Source organism: Setaria viridis, chromosome 5 (genome assembly GCF_005286985.2).
Source record: "Setaria viridis chromosome 5, Setaria_viridis_v4.0, whole genome shotgun sequence".
Taxonomy (NCBI): domain Eukaryota; kingdom Viridiplantae; phylum Streptophyta; class Magnoliopsida; order Poales; family Poaceae; genus Setaria; species Setaria viridis.
The window spans coordinates 12566647-12587970 of record NC_048267.2 but is presented as its reverse complement, the minus strand read 5'-3'; the positions used below and the strand labels follow the sequence as shown (position 1 = coordinate 12587970).

At 48.2% G+C, this 21324-nt stretch overlaps 2 protein-coding genes across 2 annotated transcripts; both read left to right on the top strand.

Annotated features, from left to right (window-relative positions):
- Window positions 1-493: 493 nt before the first annotated feature.
- Window positions 494-2766, top strand: LOC117855565 (gibberellin 2-beta-dioxygenase 3). Its single transcript, XM_034737952.2, has 3 exons — window positions 494-995; window positions 1665-2022; window positions 2318-2766. Exons 1-3 carry the CDS (start codon window positions 532-534, stop codon window positions 2558-2560), a joined length of 1065 nt encoding a protein of 354 aa, XP_034593843.1. The 5' UTR covers window positions 494-531; the 3' UTR covers window positions 2561-2766.
- A 9713-nt stretch (window positions 2767-12479) lies between these two features.
- LOC117854824 (uncharacterized) lies at window positions 12480-21004 on the top strand. The gene is made up of 11 exons (XM_034737076.2): window positions 12480-12695; window positions 14463-14585; window positions 15115-15242; window positions 15406-15586; window positions 15718-15818; window positions 16198-16281; window positions 16392-16440; window positions 16515-16606; window positions 18642-18759; window positions 18922-18998; window positions 19099-21004. The coding sequence occupies exons 2-11, from the start codon at window positions 14493-14495 to the stop codon at window positions 20762-20764; spliced, it is 2589 nt and encodes an 862-aa protein (XP_034592967.1). The 5' UTR covers window positions 12480-12695; window positions 14463-14492; the 3' UTR covers window positions 20765-21004.
- Window positions 21005-21324: the final 320 nt, after the last annotated feature.

Below are 21324 nucleotides of genomic sequence, written 5' to 3'. Positions count from 1 at the left end.
GAAAGATTTCGAGCAAGCATATGAACCTTTGTGGGGTCTCATAAATTATGCTAGAAAATGCCGTGCACCCAACCGATTTAATCTCAAACAACACGCTCAAAAGGCTTATAGTTAAGACTTGCAATAATGAATTATTGAGTAGATGACTGATGTAACACACTCAAAGGCACGGTTGCATATGAAATATTCGGATCAAATTCTTAGGATCTATTACAAATTCAAACAGAGCCATGGAAATCCTTGGAACAATCCCCTCATATAAGCAATCCAATGGCTGAGATCGAGCCTCACGGATTGAGAGTGCGTTTGCAATAGCGGTAAACAAGACTTACATGCAGTGACATTAACAAATAGTACTAGGCCTTGATCTTGGCCACTGATGCTTGATCAGACGGCCAAGGTTGCAACAGCATGCTGGATATCGCCAAGCCATGCACCGTGGCTATATAAGAGGTGAGCACGCGGGCCTCTTGCTCTCGCGTTCGCGCTGCGCATAAACCTCTTCCTCTGCTTTCCTCTGTTTCCTCGGCCATGGTTGTCCTCGACAAGGGTGAGCTCGAGCAGATCGCCCTCCCCGCGGCGCAGCCGCCGGTGGCCGACGTGCGGTCGGTGGACCTGTCCGCCGCGGCGGGCCCCGCGCGCGAGGCCGCGGCGCGCGCCCTGGTGGCGGCGTGCGAGGAGCACGGGTTCTTCCGGGTGACGGGCCACGGCGTGCCGGTGGAGCTCGTGCGCTCCGCCGAGGCCGCGGCGGCCGGGTTCTTCGCGCTGCCGCAGGGCGTGAAGGAGGAGGAGGCCCCGACGCTCGGGTACGGCAGCAAGCAGATCGGCGGCAACGGCGACCTCGGGTGGATCGAGTACCTCCTGCTCGGCGTCACCCCCGCCGGCGCCGTGCCCGTCGCCACCTCCGCGTCGTCCTCGACATTGCCGTGCGCTGCGGCTGCCGCCGCCGCCGCCGCCGCCTCGTGGTCGACTTCCACGCCGGCTGGCCCCTTACGGTGAGTTGAGTCGAAGCGGTGACGTTCACGTCAGCGGTCGGTGTTGCACCGACGTCGCTGCTGCCTCCCTCTCCATCCTCTGCCTGCATACACACACGTCACCTCTTGCAATGCCTTTCCTTCCACAGCTGCACTCCCACTCCATGTCTCTGACGTGGAGCAATACCACACGGAGCACGCGCACGTGCTAGGAATCAACACGGTATCAGTAGTGGAATTTCTTAGCAGCCAAGTTGACGAAAACCAGACTCATGAACAGTGTCGGGGAAGAAAAGAAAATGGATTCTTCCTGTCCGTGGATAAGACTGCTCGTCGTGGCCGCGCGTTGTGTCACAGGCTTCCGGCGGCCGACGTACACGCCATTTTGACTCACGCGCCGCTGCCGCTGCCGCTGCGTGGTGTGCTGCGCCTGCTTGCACGACGTCGGTTGCATGGTCTCTCTCGACGCGCCGGCGCCGCCCATTGATTGCGGTGGTGCGGTGGCGGTGCCGGGGCTCTGGCGCGAGTGGTGACGTGCAGCCGCGGATCTCCAACGCACGAGCGGCGGCTGGCAAGAGCGCTCATCACGCGTCCCTATCCTGCATCTTGACATCATTGAAAATCCAGAAACAGAGTAAAGCTGGATTTACAATTTATTGTGATGTTTCTTCTGACAACGCGCGAATGCAGGGATCTCCTGGACGAGTACACGGTGGCGGTGCGGCGGATGGCATGCGCGGTGCTGGAGCTGATGGAGGAGGGGCTGGGCCTCGGCGGCGGCGGCGCGCTGGCGCGGCTGGTGACGAACGAGGACAGCGACTGCGTGCTGCGGGTGAACCACTACCCGCCGCGGCCGGCGGCGCCCGAGCTGGCGGCGGGCGCGCCGCCCAACCTGACGGGGTTCGGCGAGCACACCGACCCGCAGATCATCTCCGTGCTCCGCTCCAACGGCACCTCCGGCCTGGAGATCGCGCTGCGGGGCGGCGCCTGGGCCTCCGTCCCGCCCGACGGGGACGCCTTCTTCGTCAACGTCGGCGACACCCTGCAGGTACTCGAACCCGATCCTCTGTCGCTTTTACTGTGCCTGTCACTCTGTCAGTCATCTCGATCGATCGAGCAAGTCGTCAGTCACGAGCAGCTAGCAGCAGTACTCGAGATCTTTCGATCGGTCAACATCGTCGACCCAACACGATCGATCGAGCGACATACAAATGGCACGTACGATCATATCTAGGGCCCAAACTGCACGTGAAACCGCTGGCAGCCGTACAATGAAAAGGCCAAGCAAAGCATATGCTGCCTGCTGCTTCTTACTTCTCTGCTGATGCATGGGCGTCGTGCAGGTGCTGACGAACGGGAGGTTCCGGAGCGTGAGGCACCGGGTGGTGGTGAATAGCGAGAGGTCAAGGGTGTCGATGATCTTCTTCGGCGGCCCGCCGCCCGGCGAGAGGCTGGCGCCGCTGCCGCAGCTCCTCGGGGACGGCGGCCGGAGCCGGTACCTGGAGTTCACCTGGAGGGAGTTCAAGACCAGCGGGTGCAGGGGCAGGCTCGCGGAGGACCGCCTCTCCCGCTTTGAGAACAACTAGCTAGATGATAAGATGATTCGATCACAGCTGCCCAATAGCTAGGCTACCTAAGCTAGCTAAGCAAGTAGGATCATGTACGCTTCTGCATGTCAGGTTTCCATGTTGGCCATGATCATGCATCAGGCCAGTGGCCATGCTCTGTTGCTTATGGCCATTGTAGCAAGTACGTGTGGATATGGACATGGTGCACAGGTATATCACCTTAATATGTGTCTTCCTATCCGTCCATCGAGTACCATCTATTCTACCATGCATGATGCTGTGTTTCAACGACTGAATCGATCAGTAGGCACTGATGATGCTGGTGGCCTGTTTTCAGAAATCAGTACGGCGCGTGAATGCCTGCCTGATCGTGCAACATTAGCCAGCCTGTTTTTGTGGCCCTTCCAACAGCAGCGGTACTTGAGTGCAACCATGACGGGACATAAAGCCAGTTGTTACATGTTACCTGCAGCGCGCACTTTCCTTGTAAAGGCGTTATGTTCTGTGCTGCACAAGAGTGTAACACTGTAATCTGCAGTGCGTTGCCTGCCCCTGGACAGCTCCAGCAGAAGTAACAGCGAAATGTGTCATCAAAGAGGGTGTTTGATTAGAAGTGAATAGAGAAGATAGCGCGTGTTTTATCCATAGGGGATGAATGACACTCTGACACCCGGACATGAGACATCAGTCAAACCAAGATCCGGTTCAGGGAATGGTGGGCCACTTGCTGAATTAAGCACCTGGTCTTACTTATCATTAGTCATTCAGATCGAAAAAAATAATTCGCTGTAACAGGATTTTCTATCTTAATTTCCATCAAGAATTTAGCCTCTACTTGAAACAGCTGAATTTAGGGATGTACTATGGGTCAAATTAACGATAAATATCAGTCAGTCGGTCAGTCAGCAGGCAAGATCACAAAGTTAAAACATAAATACAAAATCACAATTGGTCTTCGAAATAGGGGTACGATCATGAAAGCCACTTATCCTGTTTAGCTTGAAATTCTCATGCATTTTTTCTTTCCATCTGCTCGCCAGGCTGGTTCATCCTACTTATCTACCACGCACATTGCACCGTGCTCAAATCAGCGGAAGGATGCTCGACATGATGATCCAGGGAGACATGGATTGAACAATGAACACTTGAGCTAGGTAGCCGGCCAGCCTGCCAGGCGGGAGCCCTGTCACCCGATGAGACGGACGGTCCAATCATACCTCGCCTTTGTGCGACACCAGCGACAGCCACTGCCTGTTCAACCAGATCTGCCGCATCCTGTTCCTAACCATAGCTGGGCCGCGCCGATCAAAAGGGAAACTCGGATCCCGCGGCTACCTCGTAGCCATCCAAGCACGCTGCCTTTCGCTATACTCTGCTAGTGCTAGGCAGCAGTGGTTTGGTACAAACGCCATTCATGCAAATGAACGCGATGCAGGCATCGGAGACGATCGTGGCACACTAAGCTATGGCTAGCTAGCTCCCCGTCAGATCAGATCGGACACTCCGCTCCGAGTCATCAGCCGCTGAAACCACGGCGAGTTTCGCCGACGGGTGATCGATCGAGTCCAGTGGCCGCGCCGCGCGGCATGGCGAGCTGGCACGCACGCGCGCGTAGTACTAGTACGTCGCGGGAGCGCCGGGAGCGGCCGGCTGGGGCGAGCGGTCGAGGGGGTCCCCGGCCGGCAGGGCTCGCTGCCGCCGAGCACGTGGTGAGGCCGGCCGGCCGGGGCGCTCGCTCGCCCGTGCACTGGTTTGTTGTTCGTTCGTCGGGAGAACACACAGTTTCGTCGATCGGCTCCGTTAGATTCGAATTCGATATTTGATATTTCCAGGGATGGCCCCGGCTGGCAAGGGACGCAGTAGTGCTGTGTCCGCTACCTGGGCTCTGTAGCATTGTCCGTCACTTGGATCGCCGTACGGCCTATGGTCGCGGTCGAATTTGCTGGGCAGGATGCGACCTGCCGGCTGCCGTGCTCCGCGTACACTTCATCAGGAGTGGAGTGGCACATAACAGCTCCAGGTATCGTGGTGCTCCAAAAAAAAAAAGAATGCATCGGAGAGTAGGCCTCATACAGGAATTCATAGAAGAAGTTGCAAGATGGGTTACTTCTCAGTCACGCGCTTATTACTTGCGCGCGTAGGGACATGTGAGGGTAGTAAAATGGACATTTTTCAAAATGTAACCAACCTACCCACTATAGGGGGTGTTTGGGAGCACTCCACTCCACAAAAAATTGCTCCACTCCACCAACTCCAAAAAACTCGCAGCCAAACGCGTCTAGCTCCAGCAACTCCGGCTCCAAGAAAAAGGTGGAGCAGGGGGTAGATCCACGTTTTTTGTGGAGTACCTCAAGAGGTGCTCCAAAAACCCCATCTACAGACCTCCTCGTGGAGTTGGTGGGTATTTACCCACCATTGCCACTCGTTACACATGGTACCGGTTCGGGAAACAAAAAAGGCTCCCGTCGCACTCGTTCCACCGTGCCGTTGCCGCGCCGCCCGCCCGGCCGCTGCCGCCCGCCCCGGCCACGCCCGCCTTGCCGCGCCGCCCGCTCGGCCGCCGTTGCGCGCCCGTCCCCGGCCGCGGCGGCCGCCCGCCGCGCGCCCCGCGCCGCCCCTGCCGCGCCGCCCCTCGCGCCGCCCGCCGCGCGCTCGTCAAGATCATGTCCAGGTGTGGATGACTTGCTTGCTCGTGTAGATGAGTACGTGCTGCTGCTCTTGCGATGTGCAAACAGGAAGAAAGATGAATTGCTTGCTCGTGTAGATGAGATGGTGTTTGAGTTGTGATTGGTTCTCGTCGTCATTTCTGATTGATGATCAAGATTGTTCTACATTTCGCATGATAATTTCTTGTAATATATGTAGCATTGTTTAAAACTGAGAAGAGGAGAGGAGAGGAGAGAGAGGAAGAAGAGAGGAGAAAATAGAAGAGTATGACATGTGGGTCCGTTCACAAAGGGTAAAATAGACCATTCACAACAAGTGCTCATGTTTTTGGAGCTGGAGCACTGCCATCAGCCAAACACGTGCAGCAGCTCCATGTTTTTTTTGAGTTGGTGGAGTGGAGCTAGGAAAATGTGGAGCTGGTGGAGTGGAGCTGGTTTTTCTGGAGTGGAGTGCTCCCAAACAGGCCCATAATCACTGCTCACATCTGTTGGAAGTTCAAAGAGGTTATTAATTAAAAAGAAAAAACACAGTGCCGACAGATGCACTGAAAATCTCCTCAGCAATTAGCACCCTCCTCAACTATTTGCACTGTTACAGTGTTACTCATGACTCAGAAATTGGTAGCCAACCAAGCATCTGGCTTAAACATCACCAGAAAATAAGATCCTAAAGCAAACACATTCTGTGATTCGGTCTCAAAATAACAGCACCACCTAATAAACCTGTAAAACCAATTCCAAAAATGTACAAACCCCAGAAAGTCGCACAACTGGAGATAATTGTTCTAACCATCCATTTGCTCAACAAAAGAACTGGAGTCACAAATCAGTTCCAGCTTACAGAACAGATGGAAGTAAACGACGACAAGTAATGCACATAGACCCGCTGAAAGCTGGGCAATTCAGCTAACTCAATTGTCTTGAATGGGCTCAGGCCCTGCTCCATGGGCCTTGGCACAAGCCTCCATAGCAGGCCGCGCTGCTCCTGACTCATCCAGGGATCCAGCAGCTCCATCCAGCCCCATCAACTCTTCGGCGATGGGCTCAGACCATGCTCCTTGGTGGTACTGAGCTGCAGCCACCATAGCTGCTCCTTGCTCTTCCAGAGCTACAGTCATCCCCATGAGCTCCTGGGCCGCCTCAACCTCTTCCCTGTGGCAGAACAGAACAATCATAAGTTAAAACTCTTCTACAGTACTGTCAGATCAGACTATCCAAGAACAAACAGCTATTTCATTAAGAGCAGGACTTCTGCATTTGTCGATCACCAGTGAATATTTATGCTATGGGCAGAATTTATTAGACTCATGTTTTGCAATTATGATGCAACAAGTTCAGTTAATAATGTGCATTTAACATGTTCCATTTGCCTTCTCGACTTATTGGTACAATGGCATTTCAATTAGCAAATCCTCTATTAACCGTTGACTTGGTATAATGAGTACTGCAGTCTAAGTTGGCCACCGGTTCATACGAGCTTATGTTTTTCTTAGCATACAAACCCAAGACCAACACCAGCAAGTCGAGTAAAATTGCGTTAACCATTTTGTGGGATGCAAGAACAAAAGCCAGAGTTCAAGACATGGTGCCATTGCAATCTAATGGCCTAATGAGGTAAAACAGAGGTATTGCCATTTTCTACAAAATACCAACATATTTGGAGATGACAAGGACTGACATCATATGGGTTGATGGGAATTTTAGACTATCAAAAATCAGCATACCAGTGTAAATGAGGGAAACGTGAAAGATTATAGTACAAGGACAAAAGCATCACCAACTATGGGACAAAAGCAACATAGTGTACAGTATTGGCACGTAAGCACTGCAAGTGTTTAGTTCTGAATTGTGGAAAACAAGGGAAGGAAGTTAAAATACTTACATATGTGACACATTAGCCTTAAGCGACTCCAAGAACTTCTGCCCTCTTCCGAGCTTTCTAGCTATTTTTTTTTCATTTGCAGGGCTTGTGTCCGGGTCTCTAATTACTTCAACCACTTTTTTGTCCACTGATGCTATCTGACCCTCCAAGGATGGTATACCAATCTGGTAATACTGCTTGAGAGAGATATCTTCCTCGTAAGATAAAAAAAATCAACAGATTATATAACGCAGCATGCAACAAATAAGGAAAACCATGCAACAAAAATCCTTACCACATTCTGCTGTGGAGCAGGCTGTGGAAGTCCTTCCTCCGGAGGATCATGATACTCCTGTGACATATGTACACCGATCAACAGAATACCGGAACATCAAAATGTTTGCTAAAATGCCGATCAAAGTACTGGAACATTAAATATGCTAAAATTGTTGCGTGCATTATGACATATGTACCTTCACTATTTCTGGACGATCAACAGAATACCGGAACATCAAAATGTTTGCTAAAATGCCGATCAAAGTACTGGAACATTAAATATGTTAAAATTGTTGTGTGCATTATGACATATGTACCTTCACTGCTTCTGCAGCTCTGCGCTCCCTTTGTGGTGTGGGAAACCCAATCTGGAAAATACAAGTGGTGCCTTTCCGCTGTAATCACAGAAAAGCAACAGTTAATATTCCCCCAAATTTGTGTGTTTAACAAATCAAACAAAAAACGATTGTGTGTAGCCAAATCCCTCAAATAGCCACTACATACCACATCTTACACAGCAAACTTCTCTAATAAGATAGCTTTTCCAACCTAACAAAAAATAAGCAATTACAAGTATATACTCCAGAACCCGGGAAACCTGTTTCAAACAGAGCGCATCAAGAAGAAAATAATGCCTATATAACAACATCTGAGGTGGATGAGATCCTGATATGATTGTGGTGTCTAGTACAACGTGAATCAAGTGGAAGCAAAACGCATACCAGAAGTGACGCGCACCGGCTCAGTGAATGAGCCGTGCAGCTTAACCCTCTTGCATTTTGTGAGTTTGATTACAGTGCGGAGATTGTCGGCCCTGTTTGTTAGCTATGGCACGCCGGAGCATCACAAATGAGGCTCGTGCTTGCGTTTTCTTTCATCCTGTCAGTTGTCGATATCGCTCGCGGTGCTGCTTGGGACGATCTCTTCACTTTGTTACGATGATCCACGATGGGCTAGCTAGTACTTACATCTCGTTTGGTGTGGCTCCATCAAGAGGGGCTTCATTTCCTCGCTACAGCAACTGGCACTATGCAGCATTGTTGAATAATGTATCACGGAGCTGGAACGGGTACCGAGGTCTCAACATGAACCGGAAAGGAGGTGAAGCCGGTGGAGCTAGAAAAACTAGCTCCTCTGTCTCCGGCCCTCACCACATTACTGCTACAGGAGGAGGAGCTGTTTAGGGTGAAGTCGCACCATATTGGTCTTACTTTCAAAACGACGGCTGGCCGAGGGATCCTCCACCACCAAATCCTACTAGCATGTGAGGCCTGGTTTGGTTGGTTTGCTTATTTTTAAGCACCCGTCACATCGAATGTTTAGATACTAATTAGGAGTATTAAACGTAGACTATTTACAAAATCCATTACATAAGTAGAGGCTAAACGGCGAGACGAATCTATTAAGCCTAATTAGTCCATGATTTGACAATGTGTTGCTACAGTAAACATTTGCTAATGATGGATTAATTAGGCTTAATAGGTTCGTCTCGCTGTTTAGCCTCCACTTATGTAATGGGTTTTGTAAATAGTCTACGTTTAATACTCCTAATTAGTATCTAAACATTGATGTGACACTTGCTTAAAAATAAGCAAAGGGAACCAAACGCCCCCTGAATCACATTCAGGAAGCCGTAAACTAAAGGCTTGGTTGGTGACTCCAATGATGATCCAATTCACATGCATGGCCCAAGAATGGGAACTAAAATGTGGCAAAAACACATAATCTAGGATGATTTGCAAAATCATAAAATCCAGGTTGAAATCTAGTTAGTCTTGATCAAAGTTTGACCAATTTTATTGTGACCATGCAACCAAAGAGTTAATTCGATAAACACGTATATACTACTTAGTGTACACGCAATCCTTTAATAAATATTTAGGTTATGCATGAGAAAGAGTGGAAAATAGAAGAAAGAGTCTATAATTGCTGCCACAGCTCGCCATAAGTAACTGCACTTGAGATCTGCATGCCGCACTTTCTAGCGTGACAAAAAATTATAACGCCTCTTTAATTGACTTTTGCGTCAACTGACGCCAAAAGTACGGTGAACATTTTTTAAACCGCAACTCATAACCGCCGCGTTCAGCAAACCAATCCGGAAAAAAAAAACCGGAGTGGGGGAGGTTTCGGCAACAGCCAAACAAACCCTACATTAAAGTTTTTTTTTGTTAATGTGATCTTCCCACTTAATTTAACCATAAGCATTACTACACTAGATACGTCTAGTATAGTTTGATGGGTGTTTCTTAAAGGAAGAAACAATGGGCTTGTTTGCTTGAGCTGGCTGTTGCTGCAGCTTATGAGCTAGCCATTCAGCTGCTACAGTTGCTACAGCCAGCTATTCAGCTGCTACAGTAGCTGATCAGCGATGCCGGGGAGCCACTGGCACCAGTGGATCCAGGCGCGAGTTCTTGCCCTTGCGCCGGCAGCAACGTGGGCGGGCGGGCGACGACAGCGGAGCGGAGGGCGGCGTCCATGAGCTGGCTGGCGGCGGGGGAGGGGCCGGCCAAAGGTGGGATGGGCGGCGACGGATCGGGTGAACGATGACGGCGGAGCTGGGTGGGACGGAGGGCGGCGGCGGCGGAGCTGGGTGGGGCGGAGGGTGGCGGCGGCGGGCTGGCTGGCGGCGGGGGAGGGGCCGGGCGAAGGCACGGTGGGCGGCGGCGGATCCGTGGACGGGCGATGCTGGTGGGGCGGAGGGTGGCAGATCCGTGGCGGGCGATGTCGGCGGGGGAAGGCCGGGCGAAGGCGGGATGGGCGGCGGCGGATCCGTGGGTGGGCGACGACGGTGGCGGAGCTGGCGGCGGCGGCGGGCGAGGGGCCGGGCGGAGGCGGGGTGGGCGGCGGTGCCAGGCGGAGTCTGTCGGGGATACATCCTACTCGGGAAGAGTATGACCGGAATAAGAGCATGACACAACTTTCATACTGATCACTGGATAAATTTCAGCAGTTTCAAAATCCTACAAATATGCTACATAATGTACGCATTTTTTCTTTCAGGTCAAGCTTTGGCGACGATGCTCGTCACGAGCCCACTAAGCATGCCTCCAACGGCACAGTCTAGTTCCCGAACTCGGGGGCTAAGCACCAATCAGTACTCCTAATATCTCCAATGGCTCAGCTAGCTCCCAGGCTCGGGGGCTGGACGCCGCAAAACTACTCGACGTGGCTCCAACGACTTACCTGGCGCATATGCACGGGGGTTGGACGCCGCAAGACTACTCGAATGATGACCTGAGTGAAAATTCAAGACCCTCGGGTTGATTATTTAATCAATCCAAGGCTCGGGGGCTGATAAGATACACCCAAGACTTTTTTCAAAGTTGAAAGAAGAAGATTCAAGATTTCGACCCTCAGCCTAATTCTACGATTCAACCTAAGGCTCGGGGGCTACTCCATATGGAGTGCGACTTTCGCCGCCCTCCATACACGAAGACTACAATATCGTGTTGATCAAGACTTTGAGCACACCATAGCCTCATGGCAGCTTTGAGAAGCATTGAAAGATTCAGCCTGACAAAGTACTCGAAGAGCACCAAGACTACTCGGCGAATATCTCAAGACTACTCGAAGACTGCTGCATTCGACTATGAAGCGCTCGGGGGCTTGTCGGGGATACATCCCCAGTACCCGCAAGGAAGGAAGAAGTCAGACTACTACTAGGATTCCCCTGTAATCCGACTAGGACTAGTCCCGAGTACTCCTACTAGGACTCCTCCTTGTAATCCGACTAGTACTCTGCCCCCTGGAGTATATAAAGGAGTGTAGGGGTACCTAGCTCGGCAGGTCAGACCTCAAGGTCATACCTCAACACCCAAGCCCAGGACAACTCCAATTCATAGATCCTTGAGGACCAGAACATACATCAATACAAACCAACACACAGGACGTAGGGTATTACGCGATCTAGCGGCCCGAACCTATCTAAATCGTGTTCCTTGCGTCACCATTGATTCCTTGATTCTCGACGACCCTTACCACATAAAAGACCACCTAGGGTACCCCTAGGCGGGTTGCCGGTCTAAAACACCGACAGAGTCCGGGGCGTCGGTGGGAGGCGATGGGAGACGGGAGACGCAGTGCGAGTGCGGCCTGAGAAAAATAAGCACAGCTGTTTGGCTGGCTGCTGGGCTGTTGCTGTTTGGGCCGCAGCCGAACGGCTGGGCTGTACAGCAACAGCTGCAGCTTGCCAGAAAATCACAAGTGAACAGGCCCAATAGAGATGCCATGAAAACAAACTATCTTGTATCATCATCTTGTTTTGGAAGTTGGAACAACATTGCAGGAGAGAAGCTATTGTAGAAAACAGAGGAACAGCTGTCTCTCAGCCTGAGCGCCTGCTCTTCCAACACAAGCTGTTCGACGAGAAGATGAAGGTGGTGTGGTCCCATGGAGCCATGCTCCCTGAAAGCCTGCAAGCCAGCTGCGATCAAAGTGCAAACCCCCCATCAACCCACTGTTGTGCACGGGCCCGTATTAAACCCAGTCCAAGAGTCCAAAACCCCGATAGGGGTCCACACCAAGGGTGCCGCCGCGGCTGCGACCGGGCACAGGCACCCTGCTTCTCGCAGTCACTTTCCCCAACCTCCCCACCCCACCACGCTATCCCCTGCCATCAATGGGAGCCAGCCCACCGATCCCGGTCGCGTCCACTCCACCACCTACCCCCTCTCACTGACAGGTGGCGCGCACAAGCCTTTGGGCCCGGTTCCCAGTGGGGTACTCCAAGCGCTTGCGTGTGGGTCTCATCCCGAGAGGATAATACGGGGGCGCCCCGGAAACGACAAGCCATCTCTGTGGGCCACGCCGCGGAACCGCGCCTCCCTGAGGCCGACATGTGGTCCCACCGGGCGCGGGCCCCACGCCCGCGCGAAGATGGCATGAAGAAATGCGCCTAGCCCAAAAGTACACGGCCGCGTCAGAGAACAAGAAAAGACCTGACGGGCCGCACCGCCACGCTGGAGGCTGTTCCACCCCGAGTCACTGCGTGGTGACCCCACGCGTCATCGGGGTCCACGTGGCGGCTTCGCAACGGAGGGGCCACGTATCTCTGATGGCTGTAGGTCCGCGGGTGCCAATTATTAAAGACCTCGCTTCTCTTTGGACTTCATCAGAAAAAAAATTTGGAGACTCGTTTTGGCCCCGAGAGAAAAACAAAAAGGAGGGGCAGGACGCGAAAGCTCTTCTCTTCAGTTTTTAGGCGACGGCTGCGAAGGGGGGCGCGGCGGAGGAGAGAGAGAGAGAGAGAGAAGGGGGAGGAGCGAGTCTCTGGAGGGAGACGACGCGGGGAGCTCGAAACCCTAATCCCGAGGCGGCCGGCGACTCCGATCGCCTCCGCTCCTCCGACGTGAGTTCCCCACCCACCCGCTCCAATCTCCGATCGCAAACCCCCGTTCCGCCTCGCGCTAGGGCTTTCCGATTCTGGCAATGTGGGGTTATGGGGGGCATTCGGCCGCGATTTCTCGGTGCTTTGGTGCGTGTTAGCCGCAGGCTGCTGTTCTCCAGCATTGCCCGGTGATGGATTTCTCTAGGGCTTTGTTGTGGCGGGGGTTTTGGTGAAAATTTTTGTGGGTTTTTTCCCCGATTGGTTTGGGTGCGCTTTAATGTTGAAATCGGCGGTTGGCCGCGATCATTCCTGGGGCTTGGTTGCGGTGGAATGTGGGATGTTTTGGCGGCGATTTTCGGTAACTTGTTGATTATTGGGGCTAGTACGAGGGTCGGTTTTGGGTTGCACAATACTGCGTATTGAGGCGCGTTTGGAGTTAATTCTTTTTTTTTTGGCTTTACCAGCAATTTGATGCATCGCAGAAAAAAAGTATTCCTCGATTCTATGGGGTTTTGGTATTTGGGGTGGGGTTTTAGTGGGAATGGTCACGAGGTCACTGTGCTATTCCTTTTTACTCTAGGCTTTGACTCTGAGTATTGAAGACTAATTAATTTATCAAGTACGGGATTAGTTGGTTTTTGTCATTAAACTTGCATTATGATCTATCTGGATAAGAGAGCATTAGATTTTAACCTGGTTTTGGGTTTACTTTTGCTGCATGCACCTCTCAAAGTCGAGGATTTGCATGTGGACCCCTGAATTATTAGGAAGAGATCAGCATGCTGCAGTTTTTGTCAGTGCAGTTTGCAATGCTCTGGAACTTAATGAGCTGTAGAGGAGATACGGAGAGAGGGAAAGTACTGCACACATGAATCATGATGATGTAGCCTGGTGCATCTTTCCTTCAGGCTTCTCGAGTTCATGAACTGAAAGGAAGGTTGCGCTGCCATTAATAGGTAGATGATGCGTAGTGGGAGTCCTGTTTTGGTACATAGTAGAAATTGTTGCTTTAATTTGTTGATGAAAGGATGTGTAGCGATAGATTTTTCTTAGCATGATAATGATCACGTCAAGTCTAGGCAAAGTGATGGTTGATTCTAACAGTGCAACAACTTGCTAACTTTCAGCATTCCAGACTATATCTTTTGCTTCGAACAAAATGTTTCATGCGTTGTACAAGCAAGCAATAGGTGAATAAGTGCAATCATTTGCCCAACTGAGGATAACAAGCTGTTCAAATCTAGTATGGCTCACATGCTTTCGTTTATGGAACGTGCCAATTTGTGTATACAAAACTTACTCATCGGATATTTTGATACTGTTATAAATGGAAAAAGAGCACGTCTTGGTGGAACTGAAAGTTTATGCCATATTGAAGTCATGCCTGGCTTTAATTATTTAGTCTACATAAAAGCTGTGCTATCATATTCTTTGTTTAAATTTGCATACTTGTAGCAAAACTTTACTAGGGGATCCTCGCATGTTTATTCACCGAATTACACTTATGATTCTTGTTATTTGACATTTTTGTCTTTTCGAACCTGACCTTCCAAGCTTATTTGGATATAAGCTTGTGCTGTGCTTAACAATTCGTTTTCCTGTACCTGAAAGAAAGCTGGAGATGCTTTAATACTGAAGTGGTTGATGCATTGTGTGTGTCGACTGGCCTACATCTTTTTGCAACATTTCTGTGATGCCATTATTTAGATTAATAATGTTCTGAAACTGTACATTCTTATATCGTATTATTTTCTGGTAAGATAACCCTAACCCTTCTTCTATTTTCAGTTTTCTTGCTTCTTTAAGGGCGGAGTCACCATGAGCACCCAAACTAATGACAAATGTCCACTTTGCATGGACCCTTTGGATTTGACAGATAAACAACTAAAGCCTTGTAAATGTGGATATGAGGTAAATTTCCATTGCTTGAGTATCATTTTAGCGTGCAAGCAATTTGTTTTCAATTTTTTTCTACTTGTCTTCATTCTTTATCTGCATGTATTCAATACCTTCTGATTGCTAAGACTCTTCTCAGCAATCATAAAACTATATCATGCTAAAATGGTAACAAATACCTGCAGTTGTATGTTCTCTTTATGATCAGTGGACTTTATTTTATTTTTGAAAATATGGAAAAACCAGGGGCTGTCAATGTTGCTCATGTTTAGTAAATAGATGCAATATGTTTCAGGATTCAATAATAATAGTCTAAACATCAGCTGCACTGCTGTAGCAGTGCAGAGTATCTGTGGCAACCTTTTTTAGATAACACAATGCATTGACTGAAATGAAATGCTTGCTGCATTTCTACCTTCATGATTCAATACTGTATTTTAAATCATGGTTTAGTAAAATACGCACAGCTCAAACGATGTCTTTCCTTGTGGGTTTAATGTATATGTTAGGTTGGCATATTTATAATACATCATTTTCTTTGTAGATATGTCTGTACTGTTGGCATCGAATAATGGGAATGGACCAGAAGGATGAATCTGGTGGGAGGTGCCCTGGATGCCGTTCTGTATATGACAAGGATAGGATCCTGGAGACAAGCGCCAGGAACCAAATGCATGTACTTTATCTCTAAATTTCAGTGTTTTGTCACTAAAAATCCATTCTTCACCTTATGGTCATTTTCAAATCTTGAAATTGTAATTTATGAAATTTCTTATTTTAAAATGAAATAATATTTAATTTACTTGAATTTTCTCTTCATTTTCCCCAATGCCAGATTAAAGGAACTTTGTGCTGATAAGGCAAACTATCAAAAAGAACGAACCAAGTCTCATAAGCAAACATCTGCAAAGGGTCAGTTGGGACAGTCAGAACCAAAAGATCCAAATAATGTCCGTGTGATTCAGCGGAAGCTTGTTTATATTGTTGGTATGCCGAATGAGTTTGCCAGCGAGAAGGTAGATTCTTTGTACTGAGAATGTGAACGTAACGGTCGTGATCCCCCCCCCCCCCCCCCCCCCCCCCCCCCCCCCGTGTAAGATCTTACAATGCACGTGAGATAAATGCTAACTGTATGCTATTCACGCAGTTGTTGAGACAGAAGAATTTCCTTGGACAGTATGGGAAGATAGAAAACATTATCATTGATAATATTGGAGCTAACCAACAAATTCCTGATTCTGGCCGCGTGTAAGTCATTTGGATATAGAAAGTTCAGATCAGTAATGTGATCGTAAACATATAGACAGCATTCTTCCTATCTTTGCAGCTAAGAGCTACAAACCAAAGTTGCACGCTTTGGAAAATATGCCTTGATCATTCCAAATTTGCTTACACTCCCTTCCACTTTCTAGTGACATGGACAATCCACCTTTGTTTGTGACATTAGAATATTATATATGATTTTGCAGCAGGGATTGCCGTTCCAATTTTACTTAATTATATTGTTGGCTCCTACTGGATGCATTTTCTATTGAACAGCGGTTACTCTTATCAAGCTTAATTATTTGTGTTATGTTTGAGGCCAGATGCTTATTTGTTGTGTAATTCTTTGCTCGCATCCCTTTAGATATGTTACATTTGCAAGAGAAGAGGAGGCTGTCAGATGCATACAGGCAGTTAATGGCTACATCTTGGATGGTAGACCTTTAAAGTAAGTTGGGCTCTAAATATACTACAATTTGACTTGAACTTAACACCATCCATCTTATTATTTGTCTTATTGTAACTGTATGGCTTACTATTTATATGCTGATCATGTAGGGCAACTTTTGGTGTCACAAGATATTGCCATATCTGGCTAAGCAATAGGGTATGTATTATATATTCAGTTCCCTGCAATCATCTGTTTCTTCTTTTCTGATTATTGGCTGTGCCTTGCCTCAGGTTTGCTATAAAGCAAACTGTTCGTATGTGCATCATAAAGCCTCAGCAGAAGATATTTGTACCAAAGATGATGTTTCTGTGGTGTGTGCAAGGTACATATTTTTATACTACAATTTTATCATGTACTAGTCGATGTGAATCCGCATTGATGGAGAATAAGTAAGAAACAATAGTGAACCTCTGGCCACCAGTGATCTCTCACCGATATGTGAGCAATCAACAGAGGAACTGAGAGATAGATAGAGCAGAGGAAGAATTGTTCTTCCTGATCTGCAAGTCTTTATTTTGGTTTTAATGTAATTTTATGTCTGGTTCAATGATACAAACGCTTGTCTTTCTGTCACCAAATGCTACTCTGCCATGCAGGGCCCACTTGTTCCATCTGCTCACTACTCTTACATCACACGGTCATGCCCGTAGTCACAAAGTTCTCGGGACGTGGGTCGGGGTTGGGGTCGAGGGTCTAGGGTGTCTAAAAATGTGGGTCGAAGGGGGGAGTAGTTTGGAACGAATGACCCGATTAATCTGGGTCGATGGCCAAGGTCGATGACACGGGTCATTGAGCTCCTTTATGTCATAAATTAGAGATGCACATGAGCTAGCATGGCAATACAAAGTAATAAAAGCAAAATTAAAAGGAAAAGAAAGAAAGAAAAGGTCAAATGGGCTTCTGAATGCTGGCCTGGACAAAGGCAATTAAAGCAAAGAGAAAATATTACTTGGGCTGCCGAATGCTGGCCCAAACAGCCCAATATTCATCTAACATAACCCTAAGTCCTGAACTCTGTAGTTGATGCACGTAGCTGCAGCCACCATCATCTCCTTCCTCCCCTGTTCTCTCTCTGCTCTGTGCCGCCAGCAAAATAATGGTGGCTGACTGCGGCACCTTGCACCATTTGGCAGCAAAAACAGGTTAGCCAAACTTTCTCGTCCCATCATAAATTGCAACGCGAAACTGTTGGAACAGGGATGTCGACCCCGGTCGTCCCCGATCCTCAATTCGCGAACCTGGTGATTATGGTCATGCCTTTGCTGATTATGGCACCTTCAAGCTTGTTTCGGATGCTGTGCATGTTACAACCAAGTAACTATTAGTTACTGCCTTACTAGAAGAGCATGTTTTGTTTTGTTGTGTTTTTTTTCTTTTGCTTTCTTTCTTTTTTTTGGGGGTGGGGGGTGGGGGTGGGGGGGTGGGGCGGGGGGGGGGGGGGGGGGGGGCGCTTACCATAGTAATTAATATCAGGACAAAGTACAAATCTGGGCCCTTGGATTCAACAATGGGGACTGAGATGGTTGCGATGCATTATAAATGGAAAGTGCTGATTAGTTGCAAGTACTCATATAAATAAATCGGAACAAGCAACATTTATTTGCTGGGCACCAGAAGATTCTAATGTCTTAAGATGCACTTTTGTCGTTTCTTAATACGGATAATAGGGCACCTGGTGCAATGACACCTTTATATTTCATAAGGGTGTGTAAAAGCAGCAGGCATTAAAAGTAAGGTGAATGTAAACCATTAAGTCCCACGTGTGATTCTGGCCCTAACTAAAGCAAAACAAATAGAAGAGAAAGGGTTCTTTAGCTGTTTGATGTTGACTCCGGTTCTTGCAGTCCTGGATTATCTGCATGCTGGTTAGGTTCCAGACTTACAGGCTTGGACAGCACTTATTGCATAAATGTCCATCATGTTTTACAATGTTAAACTTTGATAAACCTCTATTAGCTCCATGATATCTTATTTGTATTATAAATATTTTGCTGGGGCCAACTGAGAATAAGGATGAGTTAGATAACTAGCTGAACATGTAGAACTACAAAAGATTATCTGTGCCACAGCTGTGGATAAATCGGACCAAGGAGATTTGTGTTGCCTTAGCACCTCCTGATGCTGCAGTTAGCATGTTCATTCACGGAAGTTTACTTCAATTCTTCCATGTAGCATAATTAGCTGAACCTTGTAGTGCAAATTCATATCTATATTCAATGCTGCCATGCTCCATTTGGCTTGTTAGATGTGAGGTTGCGTAGATAGGATTGCCAGGCACCTTAGGGGCACATGATATATATATTTATAGGAACCATCCCCATATTTTTTTAATGTCCTTTGTTTCTTCTTATGATTAGGCTGCAGCGTTTGATGGGAATGGATGCCAAGGGTCCCCAACATCGCTCAGGACGTACTTTACCCCCTCCAGGTGACAGCAGTTCAAGAACTTCAACTTGTAGTGGAATCTCCAAAGATGTAAGAATCTCATTTGGTTTGATATAATCAAGTAAAACTTATCTTCTTATGTTTTGATATGACTTTTATGATTTTGTTGCAAAGGTAAAGGAATGTGTTTTTTATAGTTTGCATGTATTACTTGCCCATCATGGTACTAACTCTGAGTCCTTTTATGCAAAGATTTGCATCAATGCTGAAAGATTACTACCTAATGGTGCTAACAGGAATACTTGTTTACCACCAGCCACCACTTCACGGTAAATAATTTTGTTGCTAGGGCCAGACCGCCAGATCCTGATGTATATTAACCTTCAGTCCTTCACTGATGTGGAACCACCCTTCTTTTTTGTGTTGCAGGGACTCAAGCATTTCTTCTGGGAGTCCATCATCTACTGCAAGTGCGGTTATTCATCAAAGCAATTACCATGAGAGCATACACAATAATCAGCAAAATTTGTCTGACCCCAAATCTCAAAAATATATACCACCTGGAGGGCGTAGCCGTTCAAGTACGACATCAGTACAGCATATGCAGCATCCATGTAGGCCTATTGAGGGCACTTCATTGGAGAGCTCATCGAATATGAGTTTAGTTTCACAAGGATCAAAAGGCCACCTTAATGAGCAGTTGGACTCCAATAATGATAAATCTGAAGCATCTTCACAGTTAGGAAATGACACTTCAAATTCCAAGCAAACGACCTCAGCAGAAAATGGAACATCTGACACTTCGCAGCAAAAGCCACAGTATTCCAATGTAGTTTCACAAGGACAAGTTGTACCAAGTCGGCGTTTTACTGTACTTGGCAGGCCTAAAGCAACAGGACAAATCAGTAATGGCACTTCAAGTTCCACAAAACTTGCTTTGGTAAAAACTGAGCACAGCGATCGCGTTACACTTCCTAGAAGTCATTTAGTTTCCCAGAGCCTAGAGCAACTCTCACAGCAGGCTTCAGCTACTGTCAAATCTCATGCTGGAGCAGAGAAAAAGAATGGATGTCCAGATATCATTGAAAAGCTAGTCCCAGGAAATCATAAGCAGCTTTCAGAGAGCACGGCATCACACAGATCAACTGCAGTGCAGAGTATGAGTAGCAGACCTGTGCCCAGCAATCTTTCTACATCTAATGCCAAGTCTGAAGCTACAGCTGGGCCCAATAATCTTTCAGATTTGAAGCGCAAGTTGGCATCACGAAATCAATTGCAGCTGGTAAATCAACAAGATGCACCTACTTCTAATACTGGTATAACAAGAGCAAGTCTCTGCCACAGCACTCTTAATAAGCAGCTACCTTCGACTGATGGCAAACAACAAGATTCAGCACAAGGAGGGCATGAAAGCTTCTACAACAGGCAAATGGTTCGGTCAGGTGATATAGTTCCATCTCATTGTTCAGATAGCACTACGTTATCAAGACCAGTCAGTGCAGTATCATCCACTGATGTAGCAGCACCAGATAGAAAAGAAAGAAAGAGGCAGGCTTGTCCTCCTGGATTTGAGAAGCCTCATCACATTTCTGATTCGGACAAATTTGTATATGTGAGCTCCCCTGCTTGCTCTGGACTATGCCCCGCATCTGGTGCCCTGGTACAAGATTCTTGTGGTATTACAGATCAACAAGATCTCCCTAGCTGGGCTACAGATTGCCTGAAAGATGATGCTGATGTCACAAATAATCTAAACGTGACAACCTCTTCACGTTCAACTGATACCAACCAGAGACATGCACAGTTTCAAGGTACCTTCTTCCCTGGTTGGTCGAATCAACCTCGCTTGTCACCTTATCCTCCACATCATAAGCCTGAGTATTGGGATGGAACCACCGGTAGCTACATGTTCACTGGGGGATATGATACATTTTGCCAGAGGACAACATCAGGCATGAGAGGTGGTATGGCGGGCACATTGCTCCAACAGCCGACAATGCCAAGCCCTCATGGTAGCTGGACTGATGGAAACACAGATTCTGGAATGAACTGTCCACAGGTCGACATAGCGTACCCCATGTACACCCTGTTCTAGCACCAGGGCAAAGGTGCCCACTTTCCAGGCCCTAACAACAGTCATGTACAAGTGATAAGCATACCTTCTAACCTAGGTGGCAAGATGGTGGATGGTGACGACAATGGCGCTTCGTGTTTGCGCTAAAGCTTGTAAAGATCAAACGTGGAGCTCCATGTATATTGTGCTGGATGATCGTTCCGTGAACATTTGGTAAATAACCTTTGCCCAGTTGTAGTACTGCCAGTGGTGCATTGTGCTCGCGCATTGTGTTGGCTTGATTTTGTGTGTCATGGTGATGTTTCTCTCCGTTTTATCTTTTGTTTTTGTTTCTGGTGCGAGAGCACATTATCTTGTTGTTGTAGCAGGTAGCGGTAGCTGCTAAGGTGCTCGAGTTCATCGCCTTTCTACCCTTCTCTGTTTTTCCCCGCAAGTTTCAGCTCAGCATTCTCACTATTGGGACGGAATCTATTCGCCCATGAGGAAAGAATGTGAGCCGTTGCTTTGACGGCCAAGACGCCCCCCGCCGCCCCCCCCCCCCCCCCCCCCCCCCCCCCCCTCTTTTTTAATCCTTTAATCTA

Bases quoted from the DNA above. Each gene is read 5' to 3' on its own strand.
- LOC117855565 (XM_034737952.2), top strand. From the start codon at position 532: ATGGTTGTCCTCGACAAGGGTGAGCTCGAGCAGATCGCCCTCCCCGCG. The intron at 996-1,664 runs GTGAGTTGAGTC...GCGCGAATGCAG, and splicing joins ACGCCGGCTGGCCCCTTACG to GGATCTCCTGGACGAGTACA. The intron at 2,023-2,317 runs GTACTCGAACCC...GGCGTCGTGCAG, and splicing joins ACGTCGGCGACACCCTGCAG to GTGCTGACGAACGGGAGGTT.
- LOC117854824 (XM_034737076.2), top strand. From the start codon at position 14,493: ATGAGCACCCAAACTAATGACAAATGTCCACTTTGCATGGACCCTTTG. The intron at 15,819-16,197 runs GTAAGTCATTTG...GCATCCCTTTAG, and splicing joins ATTCCTGATTCTGGCCGCGT to ATATGTTACATTTGCAAGAG. The intron at 16,607-18,641 runs GTACATATTTTT...TCTTATGATTAG, and splicing joins GTTTCTGTGGTGTGTGCAAG to GCTGCAGCGTTTGATGGGAA.